The sequence below is a fragment of the Lytechinus variegatus genome, chromosome 7 (genome assembly GCF_018143015.1).
Source record: "Lytechinus variegatus isolate NC3 chromosome 7, Lvar_3.0, whole genome shotgun sequence".
In the NCBI taxonomy this organism is placed as follows: domain Eukaryota; kingdom Metazoa; phylum Echinodermata; class Echinoidea; order Temnopleuroida; family Toxopneustidae; genus Lytechinus; species Lytechinus variegatus.
Genome location: NC_054746.1, coordinates 1,394,943 through 1,414,007, shown reverse-complemented (window position 1 = coordinate 1,414,007; position 19,065 = coordinate 1,394,943). Strand labels below are relative to the sequence as shown.

General features: G+C 35.5%; 1 protein-coding gene across 1 annotated transcript; it reads left to right on the top strand.

The window, feature by feature from the left end:
* Positions 1 to 1,301: 1,301 nt before the first annotated feature.
* On the top strand, positions 1,302 to 16,665 carry LOC121418164 (ataxin-3-like). The gene is made up of 8 exons (XM_041611883.1): positions 1,302 to 1,483; positions 3,463 to 3,511; positions 5,456 to 5,571; positions 9,005 to 9,135; positions 11,016 to 11,170; positions 13,166 to 13,420; positions 14,327 to 14,408; positions 15,916 to 16,665. The coding sequence occupies exons 1-8, from the start codon at positions 1,460 to 1,462 to the stop codon at positions 16,169 to 16,171; spliced, it is 1,068 nt and encodes a 355-aa protein (XP_041467817.1). The 5' UTR covers positions 1,302 to 1,459; the 3' UTR covers positions 16,172 to 16,665.
* The last annotated feature ends 2,400 nt before the right edge of the window (positions 16,666 to 19,065 follow it).

Sequence of the window (19,065 nt, the reverse complement as noted above, 5' to 3'; positions counted from 1 at the left end):
GGGGGGGCACATTTTTCCAAATTTGACAAGCAAAAACAGCAACAAAAAAAAGGTTGCCACTAAAATATGACAGTCATTTTTTCCCGCTTACACTTTGACTAGCAAACAAAAGAAGCCCTTAGATCTGAACGACATTAATTTCCATGAAAAATACTTTTTTTACAATTATATGTTTTATTAGGAAATCAATGTCAAATCACAAAATTTACAAACAATTTGTCTGATTGGCAAAAAATAAAAAAGTTACATAAAAAAGAATAGACAAGTAGCAGATATATATACAAAAATCCATGAAAAATACTTGCTGTGACTGTAAGGAGGGGGTGAGTCACATTTGTATATGAATGACATTTACATTGAAAATATTGACTATATGACTCTCAAAGGGGGGGGGGGGTGGGCACATCGGTATGGAAACGCTCCCCCCATTCCTGATGGCATGTCACTCCTAGCTGCTATCGATCACTACACTATTAGGCTCGTCCAGTCATATACTAAGCTTGTTGTATATTATATTTATAATTGTTGAACAGAAAATACATGTAAATAAATCTAATTATATCATCATCACATCATCATCATCGATCATCATCATCATTATCGTCGTCATCATCACCCATCATCATCATAATAGCTTCGGGGCGGCGGGAAGCTGGGGCGGATACAGGATTTTCCAAAATGGCCGGGGGATGTAATTTTCCAGAGTAATTTTTTTTGACAAGCCCCCCCCCCCGGCCCCCCGAAAAAGATTTTCAACAACAAATTAAGGATGTTTTGTACCCCAAAAAAATTAACAAGCAAAAAAAAAAATCAGCGCCTGGCTAGGGCCTAGCTCCTAGGGGCACCTGGCTGACTAGCCTAGCTGTACGAACCCTAATGATCTCAAATAGGCTGTCACAGAGTAGGGAGAAAAGGCAAAGAGTATTAAAAAAACATTAAGAAGAATTAAATGAGAGTAAATCAAAAGCATGAAAAAGAGCGGTAGCGCTCTGTGTCGTATACATTCGAATAGAACGATATAAATCATTACAGAGGTCAAGATCTTTCTAGCAGCAACGCAAAGCGTAATCGCGTCGTTTTCGTTCAGTCATTTTTCAAGTGACTTTATTATGTAGGGTACGTACGGATGGCAACTCGCCTACAAATAAAAATATTATCCACGGAACTCGCACAGCAGCAACACGGCCGGAGTTTCTCTAGCTACCTTTCCAATTCCGCGCCGGGGAGCTGCCGGCGTGCGGCGCTGATGCGGCCGTGGCGCAGCATCTTGTATGTAGCGAGCTGCTAGTAGTAGTGCTAGTCCGTAACAACTACATTTGCATTTGTAACTTCACGTCTGAGAGAGATGGGCTGCTAGATTTTCGGTAATTTTGATCTAGATCTACTAGGAATAGGGATCTGTCAACTGCATCACTAGGACGAATAGGAGACGAGTCTTAAGTTATAAAGCCAGACGAGGATGGATTCTATCTTCCATGAAAAGGTACCGAATTACTGAATTAGTCATGTTATGTTAGTCATGTTAGTTAGTAGGTCATTTTGCCTCCGACGAAGATTCTGCTAGGATCGAAAGCTTAGGCCCCTTTTGACTCTCGAATTAGTTTTTGTTAGAAAGATAAGACAAAAAGTCAAAATTACTAGTAAACTCTATCATGTCTATCGTCGTATCTCTCTCTCTCTTGTCAGTTCCACCGCTGTTTGGTCAAACTTTGGAGATCGGCAGGTATCACTGCAAAAGTTGAGTCAATGAGTCTGGTAATTTGTCCAACAAGTTTTCAGATCTGACATCTTTCCTTCAACAACTGTCGGATAAAATGGGACTTGTCAGATAAAACTAGCCTGGAGGCGTCTGGGGAGTAGAAATCATAGTAGGGCCTACTATCCTTTACTCCCCTAACGCCTGGCGCTGGTCTATATAGCCTTATAGGCTCCCACGCACTGAGGGAAAAGGCAACTATACAAATGCACCAAACTGCTGCTAGTTATGTTTAGAATCTGAGGTTAACACTTCTGTACATGGGTAAAAATATCGGTTGGCAACGGTTGGCAAAAAATGGATAGTTATGGTTAAAAAATATCACAGAAATGCGATGAAGAAATAAAAGTAGAAGAGAGTTTACCCACATTTGTTGTCATCGCCATCTTTGATCCATTGTTAATGCAACCTAGGTACATGTTTACCCTGGTCTCCTACAAAGACATGGAAACGTATAGTTGGAAATAAATTACAGAGCTATAATATTTTTGGTCAAGATGGACAAGATAAATAACTTTGAAATAAAATAAGTATTTTCCTACTATCTGAAAATTTATTTGCTCAACCATACACGTACGTCTCCAGACAGGTCCTCTCATTTTAATTTCTTGTCATCTTGAATTTTCATTGGGTTTTGGTTTCTTTAATTTAAATGCAAATTAGTCAGGAGCAAGATGTGTTCTGAATGTTTTAAAAAGTTTCTGTCTTGACAGGAACAAAAGAAATGTACAGGTCTATTGAACTTTATAAAAAGGAATGCTACATGTATGCTCCAGTGAACAAGTGCTCACTGCACAGGTTGAAATTGAAGCAGACAACATGTACATCATGTGTGCATTAAGTGTTGAGAGACACACATTGTATTTTACATTGTATGCTGTTTTCTGATGTCTGATCCTAATATCCTACCGTGTAAATATGTACTTTGTTGATTTTGGACACTGTGAGTCTCTTTATTTCCATAGTAGCCCTATATTCATAAAAATAAGCCATGTTTCTCTTCTTTAATGGAATTCATGTTTGCAGTTCATAAAGATAAATTGCAACTCATTTTTGCTTCAATTTTAATGTGTTCCCCCCATCATTCTTTTTTTTCTTTTGGTTTTGTATCAAGTCTACTATTCAACAGATTTTTTCAACATATTTTTTTGTCCATAGAAAACACCTTTTTCATGTAGGAAAGGGGTTATGTTATATGCTTTTTTATCATCCCTGCAGAAAGTTGGGTCAGGGCATCAGAAACGTTTGGACCCTCTTAGAGAAACCTCTGTCTTATTCGGACAGATGAGCTGTCCAAGCATACGATAACTAGGGAGAGTAATTTGCAGTCTGCAACCAACTATCTGTGCTAAGAATATATGCAACACAACACAATCCAATAAAGTCTCAAGTTAGAACATTATTTAAATGAAGGTTTCCATGGCGAAGACGAAGAGTGTAGTGGTTTCACGGTGTGACGGTACACCATGTATTTTTTTGTGGTCCTGACAAAAAAAAAAGAGATTAATCCCATCTCATTTTCATTGGTCTTTCTTTTGCCAATTTATGACTTTGGATTCAGACCAACATATAAGGAATACATATGATGATGTACTGTAAAACCACTACACTACTGTAACAAAAGGATTTAAAGTAATCATGTGATGTATCTCTTATGTATTCTATTTAATTTATTAACAGTTTTACCTCCCTTTCATTTCTTACAGCAAGAGGGCTCTCTATGTGCCCAACATTGTCTGAATTCATTATTACAAGGTGAGATAAGAATGATTCAATTTTTATGATTATTTATACAATGTAATTCTTACATGTACCCCAATATTCGGGAGGGGAGGGGGGCACTTTCAAATTTATGTCAGTACTTCCTAGTGCCTCAATATTTCGTGACTTTTTTTTCTGACCATTCCGGCACATTTTGATACCAAATTTAAGGCGATCGGACCTACTATGTGGGTGTCAGATAAAGATTACCGAACACATGCTACTGAAATTTTGCTATATGACTGTGTAACCATGGACAAAATCAGGAGCTTTTCCAATATAGATAGAGTCTACTTTTATAGTGTCATCATTGTTTCAAATAGTGTGAATAATTGCCACACACACACCACCACATACGCACACCCTCACTTTCACCCACACTTGTGCATTTGAAAACGCTTGACGAAAAATAAAGAAATACCTAAGAAAATTGAAAATGATAAAATACATCAATAATTACCACAACCGTTTTTTTCATGAATTGATGAGTGAGTTATGAAAGACATTTGTACCCAAAATTGTTGTTTTTGAGGCTTTATTTTAGTGAGAAATACCACAATCTATGATTTCTTGCATTAATATTAAAAAAGCATAAATTGATTTATTTAAAACAAGTTTTTACTTTTGTAAATTTTGCTATGACCCTTCTGCAAAATTTTGAAGAAATCAGGCGACCCATGGCTGAGATCTCTGCATATCAAGCTTTTATAGGGGTGGTCCAGGCTGAAAATATATCTTAATACACAGAGTAGACTTCACTGAGCAAAACACCGAAAATTTCATCAAAATCAGATAACAAATGATAAAGTTATTGAAGTTTAAAGTTTAGCAATATTTTGTGAAAACAATCGTCTTGAATATTCATTAGGCGAGCTGATGATGTCACATCTCCACTTTCCGTTTTCTTATGTTATTACATAAAATCATATTTTTTCATTATTTCATACTTGTGTGAATAATATGTCTCCCTCATAATGAAATAAGTTGCAGCAATAATGCACTAAATCAGTTGTCAATCCAATTTTTTGAGTTCTTGGAGGAAAAAATTTGAATAAACCTAATTTCATATAATAAAATACAAAAGAACAAGTGGAGACGTGACATCATCAGCCCACCTCATGAATATTCATGACGACTGTTTTTACAAAATATTACTAAACTTCAAAATTCAATAACTTTGTTATTTGTTGTCCGATTTTGACGAAATTTTCGCCACTTTGCTCAGTGAGTTCTCAGTTTATTAAGCTATAATTTCAGCCTGGACCACCCCTTTAAATACCCTGTGCAAGCTTTTAAATAACCTGTATTAGGGTTGATTTAACTATGGATAGCCTGAAATGTCATAATTCAAATGTCGAAAATTGGTAGATATACATATTCAGACTACCGGTTTAGATTAATTTCTCTTTTATTCTTTATTATACATATTACATATTACATGTACAGTATAGAGTATAAAATATTTTTATTTTTACAGATTTGGCAATATATGATTATCTTCATTGAATCACTACAGGTAGTAATACTTACAATCCCACATATTGCATAAGAGGAATTATTATTAAGCATGGTAACATTTTAATGAGGAAATATTTCATATCGACATTAAATGTATGCAATCCAAAAAAAGTGACAGGGCTATTTGGATAATGTCATTGGTTACCTCATTTGCATACTGACCAGGATGCGCTTCTAACCATTACATGAAATTCAGTGGGACTTTAAAATGACATAACTTTAAAAAAAAAATACATTTTTTGTATATGATCATGATGAAATTTCAGCATTATGTTTGTTCAATTTCTCTTTTCACTCAAATAATTTTTTTTCTTCAATGGTAATATAATGTAAATTGGTGTTCATTGTCATGCAAATTATTGAAATATAACAGACCATGCATTATTGTGATTTCTCATTCTTGCTTCTACTTTGCAATAGGTTCATATTTCAGTGCAGTAGATCTTGCTACCATTGCCCAGGAGCTTGATGATGTTGAAGGGGCTCACATGGCTGAAGGAGGAGTAGACTCAGTGGAATACCTCAGGTTTCAAGAAGTAAGTACAAGAATGTACATCTACAAGGGGAAGGCCATACAAGGCCAATGTTATTCACCTCTTGCTAACGTTATATAATGAAGACCCTGACCGGACCCAAAAATGCAATTGACAAATCATATACCAATCAAAAGCTTGAACTACTGAAGACAGCAATGCAAGCTTTATGCATATTCAATGCTTTTTAACACCAGCTGAATATTTTTCCTTTTTGTCACACTTTGGTACTCTATAGGCCACCATGGGCAGAAATCTGTCCCCAAGGGTAGGGGTACCAGAGGCTGGAAAATTTGACAAGCAAAAAAAAAAGAAAAGATTGTCACCCAAAATATAAAGTCAAAATATGTGTATTATATCGATTGTGAATTTTGTATTTCTCTCCATCCTAAAAGACCAAAAATAGTAGGGGGGACATTTGATATTCTGTCCCCCTACTATTTTTAGTAGAGGGGATACGTCCCCCCGGGATTTCAGCCCATGTATGTCAAGAATGTTGAGACAAAGTCACTTTATCTCAACAGACTTATGAGAATTTTACGTGGATGAATATGGCCCAAGTTCATGTCATTGAATGTGCTGTGGCATCAACAATATTTTGTCGTACTTGGGAAATGATGTTATACAATCATACAAAAGCACTTTGTAACTCTACTAGCTAGTCTCATATAGCTAATCTTAAAATATACCTTCTTAGATTTTATGAGCATAATAATACATAGAATAAATTAGGCTTTACTTTTGTAAGTTTTGAGAGGAAAAGTATTTGTTGAGTTTATTTGTAACAGGGCTATTCCACGCTTACTCATGTTACATTTGGAGACACCTTGACTCATACTTGGAGCTGTAACTCCATAGGAACTAAACATCTCCTTATCACAACAAAGTACACAGTCTGACTATCCTTTGTATAAAAACAAAACTTGGGAAATTTTATTATGCTCCTGGCAAATCTTTGGAATGTGTCGGTTACTCACGTTACATGATTTGGACATGCATAAAATGAAAAGTCGACATAAGTGAAAAGTCTCCTCATACAAGGCTTTAATGAAAGTTGATTACGTATATCCATTTCAAAGAAGTATATTAGGGAGACAAACTTTGTATATAATTAGAAATAAAGAACACATGGTTTTTACTTGGGGTGCAGATAATATGGTTACTCACGTTACATTTTGTCCATGTATGGTTAACAACACACATGTCATTAAAAATTCAATAATGTGTGTAAAATTCATTGCTAGGAACTTAAAAAAGAGATTTTATACCAAAAATTGGAACAACTGGAGCTTTATTAGGGAGTAAGAGGGAGAAGTATGATTTTGCTTGCTAATTATGCATAAATTAACATAATTGCATAATACAATTTGCATGAAATAAATTACTGTATAGTATTGTAGATTATGTCCAAGACAACCAGCGCGCAAATTTTCGGCGTGATTGTGCGGCCAATGGCCGAGATCTCAAGGGGGGCCTGGGAGGCCTCCCCACCCCCCCTCCGGGCTATATCGACTCCCAAAATACCCCGGCCTAGATAGGGTTACAGGTAAGGGCATTCAATGTGTTGTTCGAACACTCTTTAAAGTTTGGTTAATCGAAACCAAGTCTTACTAATGCACTCTCACATTGTGAATACTTCTACTAATATTCAATTTTTTGTTTGATTGTATGACCACTGATATTTTGATGAACAAAGAGTCACATCAAAGAGGTGTACCCTCATTTTGCTTTTAATTAATCAAAAATGACTACACAACTCACCATTAGACTTAAAACTTGACATCCCACAGAAAATGTTACCTAACTGAATAATTTTTACTGGTTACTCACATTATATGATGGTTACTCACGTTACAAAGTTACTCACGTTACAGTTTTTCTTCATCATTTTTATAAAAAAATTGTACTTTTTAATGATTTTGATAGTCATCACTGTTTCAAATATTGTTTGAAGGAAGAGAATTTAAAATCCCACCAATTAACTGTGAAGAATTTTTCTCTCAGAAAACAAAGTCAGTTTTTTCGGTTACTCACGTTACATCAACTGAGCAGGTTGCAATTTTCATTTTTGAATGAATACTACAAATTTACTTGAAAAGCTGTTGTGTATTTTAAGTAATTTGACTCTTCTAAACTTCAGGAATATATAAAGTGGTATGTTGTTGCAATAACAAAATGGTAATAAGGCATATTTCATTTTTCACTATTTTTCTTGTATTTTGGTACAGAATGGAAGACACAACTTTTGACCATTTTTTTCCAAAGTATACATATGAAAATAAACTTTTTATTTCTTGTTCCTGAAACTATCATGTATGAAGGACTTGAAATATTAAAAAACTCAAGAAAATATTGAATTTGAATTTTTAAGCTCATGTCCACCAACCTGTAGAATTGCCCAACATAATTATTGCATCAAGAATGTATCAAGTAGTGAATTAGTGTATTATCAATAATTCAAGATGACCTATATACAAGACTAGACTGCTCAGAATGTTGAATTACATGGGATAAGAACCTGGTGGGTATTTCACAAAGATTTAAGTATGACTAAGAGTCACAATGTCTAGTTGCGCAGTATAAAAGGCATGACAGCACTGGTCATACAGTCATACTTAAATCTTTGTGAAACACCCCCCTGGGACCAGTAACACAAAAATTAGCAATGATCATAGAACATTTTTCTACGATTGATTCCATTGACTACAGTGAACAATCAATCATAAAAATCAAGCTTATGATCAATTGCTAACCTTTGTGTTATGGGACCCTGGTCAGATTTGAATAATTGAGGACTTGAAGTGGCACTCTACAATGCTTCTGGGCCCGTCTTACAAAAACTTATGATTGATTGGATCAAACGTAACTCTGGAAATCCATCAGTGTCATAATTTTTTCTACAGGAAATGTGCAAAATGTCCTTTGTAAACAAAGGAGAACACAACAAACTGTCTAGAAATCAATGAATTTATAGATATACATTCATATCTAGAAAAATTTTGAGCAAACATGCTTTTTATATGTTGACTTTGCTGGCTTTACATAGTTGATCCATTGATTGGATCAGTCGCAAGTCTTTGTAAGACGGGCCCCTGGTTTGTATTTTGCTTAATAATGATAATAATTGGCATTTATATAGCGCTTTATCAATCTACGACTGTTCAATTATTATTACCTGGTCACTGGATTCATAGCATTCCAAGCAGCCTGTTAGGCGCAAACTTGCTAAACCAACCACAATGACAGTTGTTTCCTACCGGTACCCAATTAGCGCCTGGGTGAATGTGGCACAGTGTGGATTGACGCCTTGCCAAAGGGCGCTAGGCCATGGTGGGATTCGAACACACGACCTTCTGATTACAAGGCGAGAGTCAGAACCGCTACACCATGGCGCTTCCACTGCTTTAGATAAATTTGACTCTTCCTTTTTTAACAGCAACCATCTTCAAATATGGATGATAGTGGTTTCTTTTCTGTGCAAGTCATCAGCAAGGCTCTATCTGTTTGGGGATTGGTCAGTATTCCTATCGGTAGTTCAGAGGCTGGTTCCGCTTCAGTTTTTCCTGAGTAAGTACAAATCAATTAGGGGGTCGATTTCATAAACAACTATGTAACTTTTTGTAACTACTGTACCATGGGAACCTTGATAGTGAAAGGCTGCTGAGCTCTGTTAGGTATAGTTTCCATAATGGCAAAGTTACCAAAGTTTTAATTCTTAAAATGGGCCCCCAGACTCCTTATTTGAAAAAAAAACTCGTTAAAATCCTGTATTCCTATCACTATTTCATATTTGCCATCCTGCATGTAGATTAACGAGAATTAAAAATAAACCCGGACTTTCTGATGTTATTTCATATTCATTTTGTACAGTAGAAGCAAATTGGGTGTGAAAATGGCTCTTTTTTTGTTATTTTCTTTAATAACAAAATTAAGAATATCATCTCAGTAATGAAAACCAAGGGCTTCTCAACTCAAAGTTTACTCAAATATAGCACCCACTGATTATTTCTTTTGTATACAGTATGAAATATGAACATTATTTTTTTTCTCACTATGATGTAAAATAAAATTTTATTCCTCCCTGAAGAAGTGGAATTATCAATTTTTTATCCTGTTGTCATTTCAATGTAAAGATCCCTTATTGTCAAATAGAAATAGTTTAACATTCATACAAAAGAAATACTTGTATTGAGTGTGGTTGCCACATCTGCATACATGTAAATGTATCAACAATCATGTGTATATAACTCATTTTGAAATTTAGCCAATAAAAATCTTCCTTATTTTACATAAATTTTAATGAAATTTTCAGGTGAGTGATATGCTTGTTGGATTTTTCTCTTTTTAATCAAATCAATTTTTTATTCATTTATTTTTTTTATTTATTTCTTATTATTTTTATCTAATTTTTTTTTTTTTTTTGGGGGGGGAGGGTTTGGGAGGGGGCTGGAACTCTGAAACTCTTAAAGTGTATGGATCTAATTCATAAAACTTGGACATAAAAGTAATCAAGTATCATTGAACATCTCATGCGAGTTTCAGGTCACATTATCACAGTCAAAGGTCATTGAATTTTGGCCATTTTGGAGGTAATAACTAGATTGCTGGACATCATAACTTTCACATTTCATAGATATAGTTTATAAAATGTGGATATAGGGGTAATCAAGTATCACTGACAAGTCTTAGGTCGCATGATCAAGGTCAAATGTCATTTATTGTCGATGAACATAGTATTGTATCATTATACGTATGGTGTTTTTTTTATAATCATTTTATAGTAGTTTTCAAAGTCAGCACTGCTGCTATATTGAATTGCACGATGCAGATGAGACTGCTAGAGATGCTCCACTTGTTCTTTTGTACATTTCTCAGGGATGGAGTCAAAGCAGATAGGTTCAAACCACAAAGCCACTGAAGAAAATACACGTGACTCAGGCTGAGACTGGCAAACCATGGCCTTCGAGTCTGGCCTTGACTCCATCCCTGTCAGTTTGGGGGATTTACAATACAGTGCGCCATCACTTGAAGCGGACAGGCCAAAATTTGCAATGCCTCATCTCAGTAGACATCTGTTGCCCGCGCTAGCACTATTGTGCATACATGCATGAGGTTATTCAGTGCTGGCCGATGCGGCTCGACCGGATATGCTGTTTACTAGGGTCCAGGAAATGGGCGATCAAATTTGCCTGCATATTTCATGGCGAAATTCAATTCTTGCTATGTGGTTTTCATTTTTGAAGCATCGCAGTCACATTACAGTACACTAGCACTGTGCGTTGCGTGCAAGTATTGTCGACCTTCAGTTAGAAGTTGGGCCTGTTCGCTGTAACCAATTGATAGCGCACCATGTTTTGAATCTACTCAATTTACAGGCCAAATTTCATTGTCATTTCTTCAATTCATAAACTATCAATATATTTTTACTATTTGTCTTATTTCTACAGGAGAGAATGTGCCTTCATATGTAATTTCCGGGAGCACTGGCTGACTATTAGAAAGCTTGGGGACCAGTGGTTTAATCTAAATTCTCTGTTGACGGGTCCAGAGCTTATATCACATACATATTTAAGCATGTTCCTTGCGCAGCTTCAGAAGGAGGGTAAGATATTTCAGACACAATGCAGTGTTTTCTTGCTTTTATTTTTTCTAATTGTATTCAAGAAAGGTTGGAACATCGCATTTTGAGAAAAAAAAACACTTGTGAGTACTATTTTGCCAATCCTTATGATAATTTAGATTTGGGACCGAAGAAAATTAACCAGTCTCTCCTCCAATAATAATCACATTGCATGATATGATTAATAATAATTGTAATAATAATATGGACATTTGTAACAGGCTGGTATCCATCATGAAGATGCTCATGGTGCAGTAAAGAAAGAAGACCAGGGAAATTGAGATAATGGCTTGACCATAAAGGCACTGTGTATAATTTCCAGTGGTTGTCATAAGTCTTATTCACTCTAGTTGATCAGAAATTTGCACAAATGTTCTTTGTAAACAAAGAGGAAACACACTGAATTGTCAAGTTCGAGTATGTACGAGTATAAATTATATGTAAAAAACATTCTGAAGAAACATGCATTTAGATGTTGATGTTGCTGGCTTTCCATCTTTTTGGTTGTTCGGATCAATGCACTCTTTGAAAGATGCAGGTTATGCATCTTTATACTTTTGAATTCCCCATGGAAACTTGTACGAACATACATGTACCTGGAGCCATTCCTTAAAAAAGAAAAATGCTGTCGTTTTTTTTTTGGTGGGGGGGGGGCTATTTGTCAATGACATATTTTGGTTTGCCTGAGTTATTCTATGGCAAATGTTTTCATATTTTTCATATATGCTTTAAAAAAAATATCCATAACCTTATGGATGGTAACTGCTCCTTGGATGCCAATCATTTTGATTCTCATTGGCTAAAGCTGAATTCCAGTCTTTGTGGATTAAAAGCCTTGTTCTGAACAACCACTGGAATGAAAAATTCATAATTTATAGAAATTTGATTATAAGGGTTATAGGGAATTCACTCCACCATTAAGATAATGAGGCAGGCAACATCAAACAGGATCTGAAATAGTGATAGAGGGTATGAGGAAGAGATTAATAACAAGAGAATTATTGAGAGATGGGTCAAACAGGTAACAAAGAAAGGCATAATAAACTGGTGCATAAGCTTAGGCCCCTTTTGACTCTGTAGTTTCTTGTTTGTATGAAACCAATTGTCAAGCATGGAATGGGTCAAAAGTGGAACAACCATAATATAGACCACAGACATTCAACAGCAACACTAGAAACAAGGAGACAAAAGGGGCATTAGTGAGTATAGATGACCAATAAGGTTAGTGTAGGTATGAAAGGAAAGGAGTTGGTGGCTACAAAGGGAAGTTAGTGTAAATAAGGCCAATGAAAGACCTCAAGCCGAGAGGGATTAAGATAATGAGGCAGGCAACATCAAACAGGATCTGAAACAAAACAATGACAGAGGGTATGAGGAAGAGATTAATAACAAGAGAATTATTGAGAGGTGGGTCAAACAGGTAACAAAGAAAGGCATAATAAACTGGTGCATAAGCTTAGGCCCCTTTTGACACTCTAGTTTCTTTTTCATATGAAACCAATTGTCAAGCATGGAATGGGTCAAAATTTTCAGGATGTAATCTGTGTATATATATTGTTTAAATGCAACCATTATTATTTATTTTTTAATGAAACTGTATCAAGATAGTAAAAGTCTAATGTTCACATAATAGGTGGATGGAAAAAGATAGTAGTCACTACACTTTGGTAAGTTTGGAATGTCAGTCCAACACATTTCACATTAATCATTGTGTTGTCAATCATTTGTACATTACTTGTTCTTTAATTAATGTTATTCTTTGATTTTTCTGCTTTCAAACAAATTTTCAAGGGTCCTTTTCAGGACCAAATGCATGCCCACAAAAAAAGAATACGTGGTATACCATAAAACCTCTATACTGAATATTTCTTTGCCATAAAAATTGTTTCCAGCCTTTATTCCTTTCTCTTTTTATTTGATAAATATACACCTGTTATACACCCTTGACATGTGGCTCATTTTTCTCACCAATCCAAGGGTATTCTATATTTGTGATCCGTGGTAGTCTACCAGAATGTGAAGCAGACCAGCTGTTACGCCTGATACCTGCCGTTCAGACTCAGCCACCAAAGCTTCTCTCGGACCTTGTCCAGTCATCAAACCAGAGGGTTTCCACCGGTGCAGGGGTGACCCAGGATGACCTCCAGAGGGCGCTTAACGAAAGCAGGAATTTAATATCCGGTGACAAAGCAGAGGATGATCTGCAAGCTGCTATTCAACTGAGTCTTCAAGGTGTGGAATTTAATTCATTTTCAATTAACAGAAATTTTCTGCCAAAAGTTTCAAATTAGTCTTGTTATAAAGCAATAACCCCAAATAGTGTAAGATTTGGGAACTTCTGCTGTGCTTTAGTTTCAACTTCAGGTGACCATATGATGTCAGTGTGGTTATTTTTGTAAGTTTTATTTAGAAAAATCATTCTAGGTATGCGCATCAACTGCAATGCGATTGGCTAGGTATCAACATGTATATTTATATCATTTTTACATCAGACATACAAGATTTTTTAGGTCATCTATGACCTGGGCTCCGTAACATGAAGGTTTGTGATGAATTGCGTTGGCGGTTTCTGGAGAGCATTTCAATATAATTTGTTGTTTGACAAGTTTCCTTGATTTTGACTGGAGGAGAAGTGTAGTAATTATAATGTTAACTGTCAGACAAAACATAACTTTGTCAGATAAAACATCTGACAATTCTTTTGTTGAAACTGTTTCCCCGGACAATGCCTGTCTGTATGATACAGTTAGAAATATGAGAAAGTGGTGTGGTGGGATGCCACCTCTATGAATATGTCAAGGCTTTGGAAGTTTGTTTCAAAATATAGATTTCCTTGGAACTATGGATAACTTTTAAATATTAATGTTTTGTTCATATAAATCAAGGCTTGATATGTGCCGACAGTATGTCAGTAAATTAATATAAATAGAGAGTGAAAATTTCATCAAAATATATTGAATAATCATCATGATGAGGAATGCTTTGTGTCTCATCCGTTTCTGACTTGAAATTACAAAGGAGGACATTATGAATGTTTCCCATTTAAATGCATGATAACATTCTTCTGAAAATGTGTCCTTTACAGTTAAGCTTATTTTAAGATTTTTGCATATTTAGATTGCTTTTTCATTGGAATAGGTACAGAGAAACAAGTTCCTGAAGCAAGCAAACCTGTCGATGTTGATGAAGTGAGGAGGAGGAGAGAAGCTTTTTTTAACAGGTGAGGTGTTTTTACATTCAAGAAATATCTAGTCAGGCTCTTATTTAAAGAGAATTACAAATTAAGTCGATGGCATGACTAATTTGTTTTTAGTTGTCTATCAGTCCTGTTTTTGTCTCACCTGCATAGCAGAGCGAGACGTTAGGTGCCGCTTTTCCGACGGGGGTGGCAACAACATCAAATCTTAACCAAAGGTTAAGTTTTGATATCCTAATTAGAAGGAATATAGGTGTAGTTCATGAAATTTTGGACATAATGGTTGTCAAGTATTACTGGACATCCTGCCAGATTTGAGGTCACATGACCAAGGTCAAAGGTCACTTAGGGTCAATGAACTTAAACGATGTTGTGGGAATCAACATCAAAATCTTTAATAATCAAAGCTTACGTTTTTGAATTGTCATCATAACTTTATAGAGAGTATATGGACCTAGTTAATAAAACTTGATCATAAGAGTAATGAAGTAATACTGAACATCCTTTGTGAGTTTCAGGTCACATGACCAAGGTCAAAGGTCATTTGGGATCAATAAACTTTGGCTATGTTGGGGGTATTTGTTGATTTCCATCATAACTTTGAAAGTTTATGGATCTAGTTCATGAAACTTGGACAAGAGTTATCAAGTATCACTGAACATTCTTTGTGAATTTCAGGTCACATGACCAAAGTCATAGGTCATTTAGGGTCAATGACTCAGTTTATGTTGGAATCAAAACAAAATCTTAACAAAGTTTGGGTTTTTAGATATCGTAACTCTGAAAGTATATGGATCTAGTTCATGAAAATTGGACATAAAAGCAATCAAGCATCAGTGAACATACTGTGTGAGTTTCAGGTCACATGACCAAGGTCAAAGAACTTTGGTCGTGTTTTTTGGAGGGGGTATTTGTTGAAATACCATCATAACTTTAAAAGTATGTGGATCTAGTTCATGAGGTGTGGACATAAGGGTAATCAAGTGTCACTGATTGTCTTGCACAAGTCCTCGGTTACACAATTAAAGTCAAACGTCATTTAGGTTCATAGTATTTTATCATCATATGAATAGTGTTTTTGTGAATGATTATTCTATAGTTGTTTTCAAAGGCAGCACTGCTGCTATATTGAATTGCGTAATGCAGGCGAGACTGCCAGAGGTGCTCGACTTGTTTGTTCAACCAGGCGACCATGCAATGATGTAAACACAAAACAAGAGGTGCCATACGCATAAACTTTTAGACCAAGGTCACATTGGAATAAAAAAAAGTATACATTATTAGAAAGCTGGGAAAAAGAAATACAACAATTAAATGCAAGATAATATAAAGTTGGTGTTGTATTATTTGACTGATTAGATTCTTGTAGTAAATACACTGTATGATTTAGAACATTAATGCTAGTTGTCTTTTTACTATAACAGATCCATATATATGTTATTTTTAGGCTGGGTTGATTTCAGTTTCCAGTGAATAAAAGCAAGATTTCTCAAATTCGTCTCATTTTATAATCTAATTTTTTTTTTTACAGACAAGCCCAAGGTCCAACGCAATCATCAGGTGAAAGCAACCAGTCCTCATCCTCAGAAGTGCCTTTGCCACCTGGGAATAGAACAGCCAAAGACAGACTTGAAAGCAATACTAACAACTCAGCTCAGACATCTAGCCCATCCTGTAAAGCCGTTGCCGAACAGGAAACCGGAGAGATGGACAGTGATATGACCGAATCCGCTATGCTTGAAGCTGCAATCAAAATGTCGATAGAATCTGTGGAACAGAAAACGTGAGAAGCATTGAAGCAGCTGTGTCAGGAATTTGATTAATCTTGTTGTGATGTTACTTAAAATGACTGAAAATTCAGATGTCAGCAGTAGAAGCAGGTAGAGGCCAGATCATACAAACCATATTGTGATGGATAATCCTGCCAGGAAATTGAGTTGGTCGTGTACATGTATTTTCTGTGTCACAATTTGACGATGATATGATTTTAGTCATTATGTAGGAAGTTATCATTATTGCTGACTGGAAATGGAAAGATGTTGACACAGAGGTGTGTGAATCAGAGGATAATTCGCCTAAATATTTTCTTTCATTTATCCAAGTTGATCGATCTCCCCTAAAATTTACAAATAGCTATAAAGAAGAAAGGTAATTTTTTTTCAGGGGGCTATTTGATTTATTTCAAGGGTTTCTTTTTTTGTGCAGTGCACAATTATCATTCTGCTGTAGTATGTAGAATATTGATTTTCTCACTATTATTGAATATTATGTGTGGGAGATCTAGGAATCTTGTCCGGAGTCATAAGTGACCTGCTACCCCAAAGGTTCTCTTCAAATAGTAAGTTTGCATTTAGCAAAACAGTAATTTGGTCTTCGAAGAGTGAATGGAGAAAGTTAGCTAATATTGGATAGAGTTGATCTTCATTCTATCAAAATTTGAAGTTGGAAAGTCAATAGACAAAATACAAGAATTTGTTTGACATAATTTTTTGTGGACTGCTTTGATATTTCACTGAGATTGCTGTTTGCGCATCTCATGTTTGAGTGAACCCTGAATTTCAAACCTTTTCTCTTTATTCTTTGAAAGCTCTCACTGGATATCTTCTGCATTCAATCTAGTACTTGTGTGACAAGTTGTATATCATTTTTCAAGTTCAATAAATCAAAATATCAAAATTGATTTGGGCATCTTATTGGCTTTGGGGAGGCAGGTCACACATGGATGATTAATAAGATTTTATTTTATTTGTATTCATTCATCAAGGTAGGTATATATCAAGTCCAACCTCAGGTTAGTCTGTGATAGCTAGAATTATAACATCAAATGTAGATAGCCTAATATCTAGTCAGCAGCTGCAGCTATTCTGCTGTAACATGAAAAGACCATTGCACACTACGCAAACTGAAACAAATTTTTTTACAAATTATATTTTGCATGTAATGTGTTCCAAGAAGTAAATTGGAATAACTATGATTGGAGATAAATCAAAATTGACTTCAAGACCCAGCTGCTGGTGATGGTACAGCTTGGAATTATATTTGTTTCTAATCTTGCAGGAATGCTCAAATTAGATTGGAATTTTGATTTTAGTGTTTATACCACTATTAGGAACAGATTTTATAGGTTGGAATGTGAACTTGTATGAAAAAAAACACACCCATAACAGAAAATAAGATTGATAAAAGTTTGGGAACAATCAGGTAAACAATAGGGAAGTTATGAGCTTTCAATGTTGAAATCACTAATGCTAGATCTTCTCATTGATCTTTGAAGTAACACAAGTACAATGTCCCCATGTTGTACACTGAAAATATACACCAAAATGTGATATATGTTTACATGAAACCGCTACTGAGTATCTGATCTATGGATAGACTTGACAAAGTGACAATTTACGTAACTAATTTGTGTAAAAGTAATTAGGGATGTAACTTCTGAAGGTTTCCTTGGCAAAGAAGAAGATTGTAGTGTGTTCTTGTCGTCTTCAGAATTAATTAAGGAGTTATACAAGTATGACATGATTGACATACATGTTAGTCGCTTTTCCAACATTCAAATGCTCATAACTTTCCTATTCAATTTTTGTCTCGCCCACCCGAGGTGAACATTATTCAGATGTAGGCGGATTTGGATAGCCTCTTTAACACGCCGTGTGTACGAGTGCTTGTAACGGCATTGACATCCCCAAGGAATGGCTTCCGACCATTCACCAGCATGCGCCCTCTACCGCCCTCTATATGGGAGCAGGAACATGTGTATATTAAACAAATATATCAGTCTTTGAGAAAGTATAGTGGAATTATTTATCCGAGGTTGGTCTGGCAATTACTATTTTCCTGAGAGGCAAAAATATAGTTGTTTTTGCCAGTCCAACTGAGAATAGATAATTCCACTATACTTTCTCAAAGCCTGATATATTTGTTTATTATACATGCTATGCTTTCAAACGAAATGCCTGATATATTTGTTTTATATCCTACTTTTAATAATCTAAAACAAAAATCTATGCGCTGAGCTCGCAGATTCCGGTTATTTGCATTGAAAGACCTACTTTTGCTAAAGCCACCGCTCTCAGCAGAACGCAGATTGGTGCCTGTGCCGCCGCATCACGGGACTTGCCCGGAGGAGAGAGCTCGCTGACTGATGTGCCTGAGAGTTTAGCTACTTGTAAACATCCAGTTTTCTGACGTCATGCAACATCATAGTTCAAATATGTTCAGTCACATGATGCTATTTGAACCAATTACTATACAGGATTTACATTTAGCTATGTGGGATAAAATGTGCATTATAAACTATAAATATAAAATGGTTGTGTGTTTATCAGCAAGAAACAGAAGAAACCAAAATCTTCCATTTTTTACAGCTTTTAGATTTTTCTCACGCATACAGCTGTTTTATTCAATTTAATTTAATTGTGATATGACTGATAAGATTATGTCTAATTTTGAGTTGGATTTAATCCAAAGGCAGTGCCTTAGTGGTATTTGTGCTGTATTTAGCCTAAATGAATTATCTTGTGCTTTACTTTGAATGAGATCTATTGAACTTTAATGCAAAGAGGGATATTTGCAGAGCGATCATTGATAGGACTTTCATTGTAGCTAGTGTTATTGCTTGTTTTGTCTTCATTTAGAAATTCATTTTAAGTAATGTGTATATAACACAAATCAATAAAGC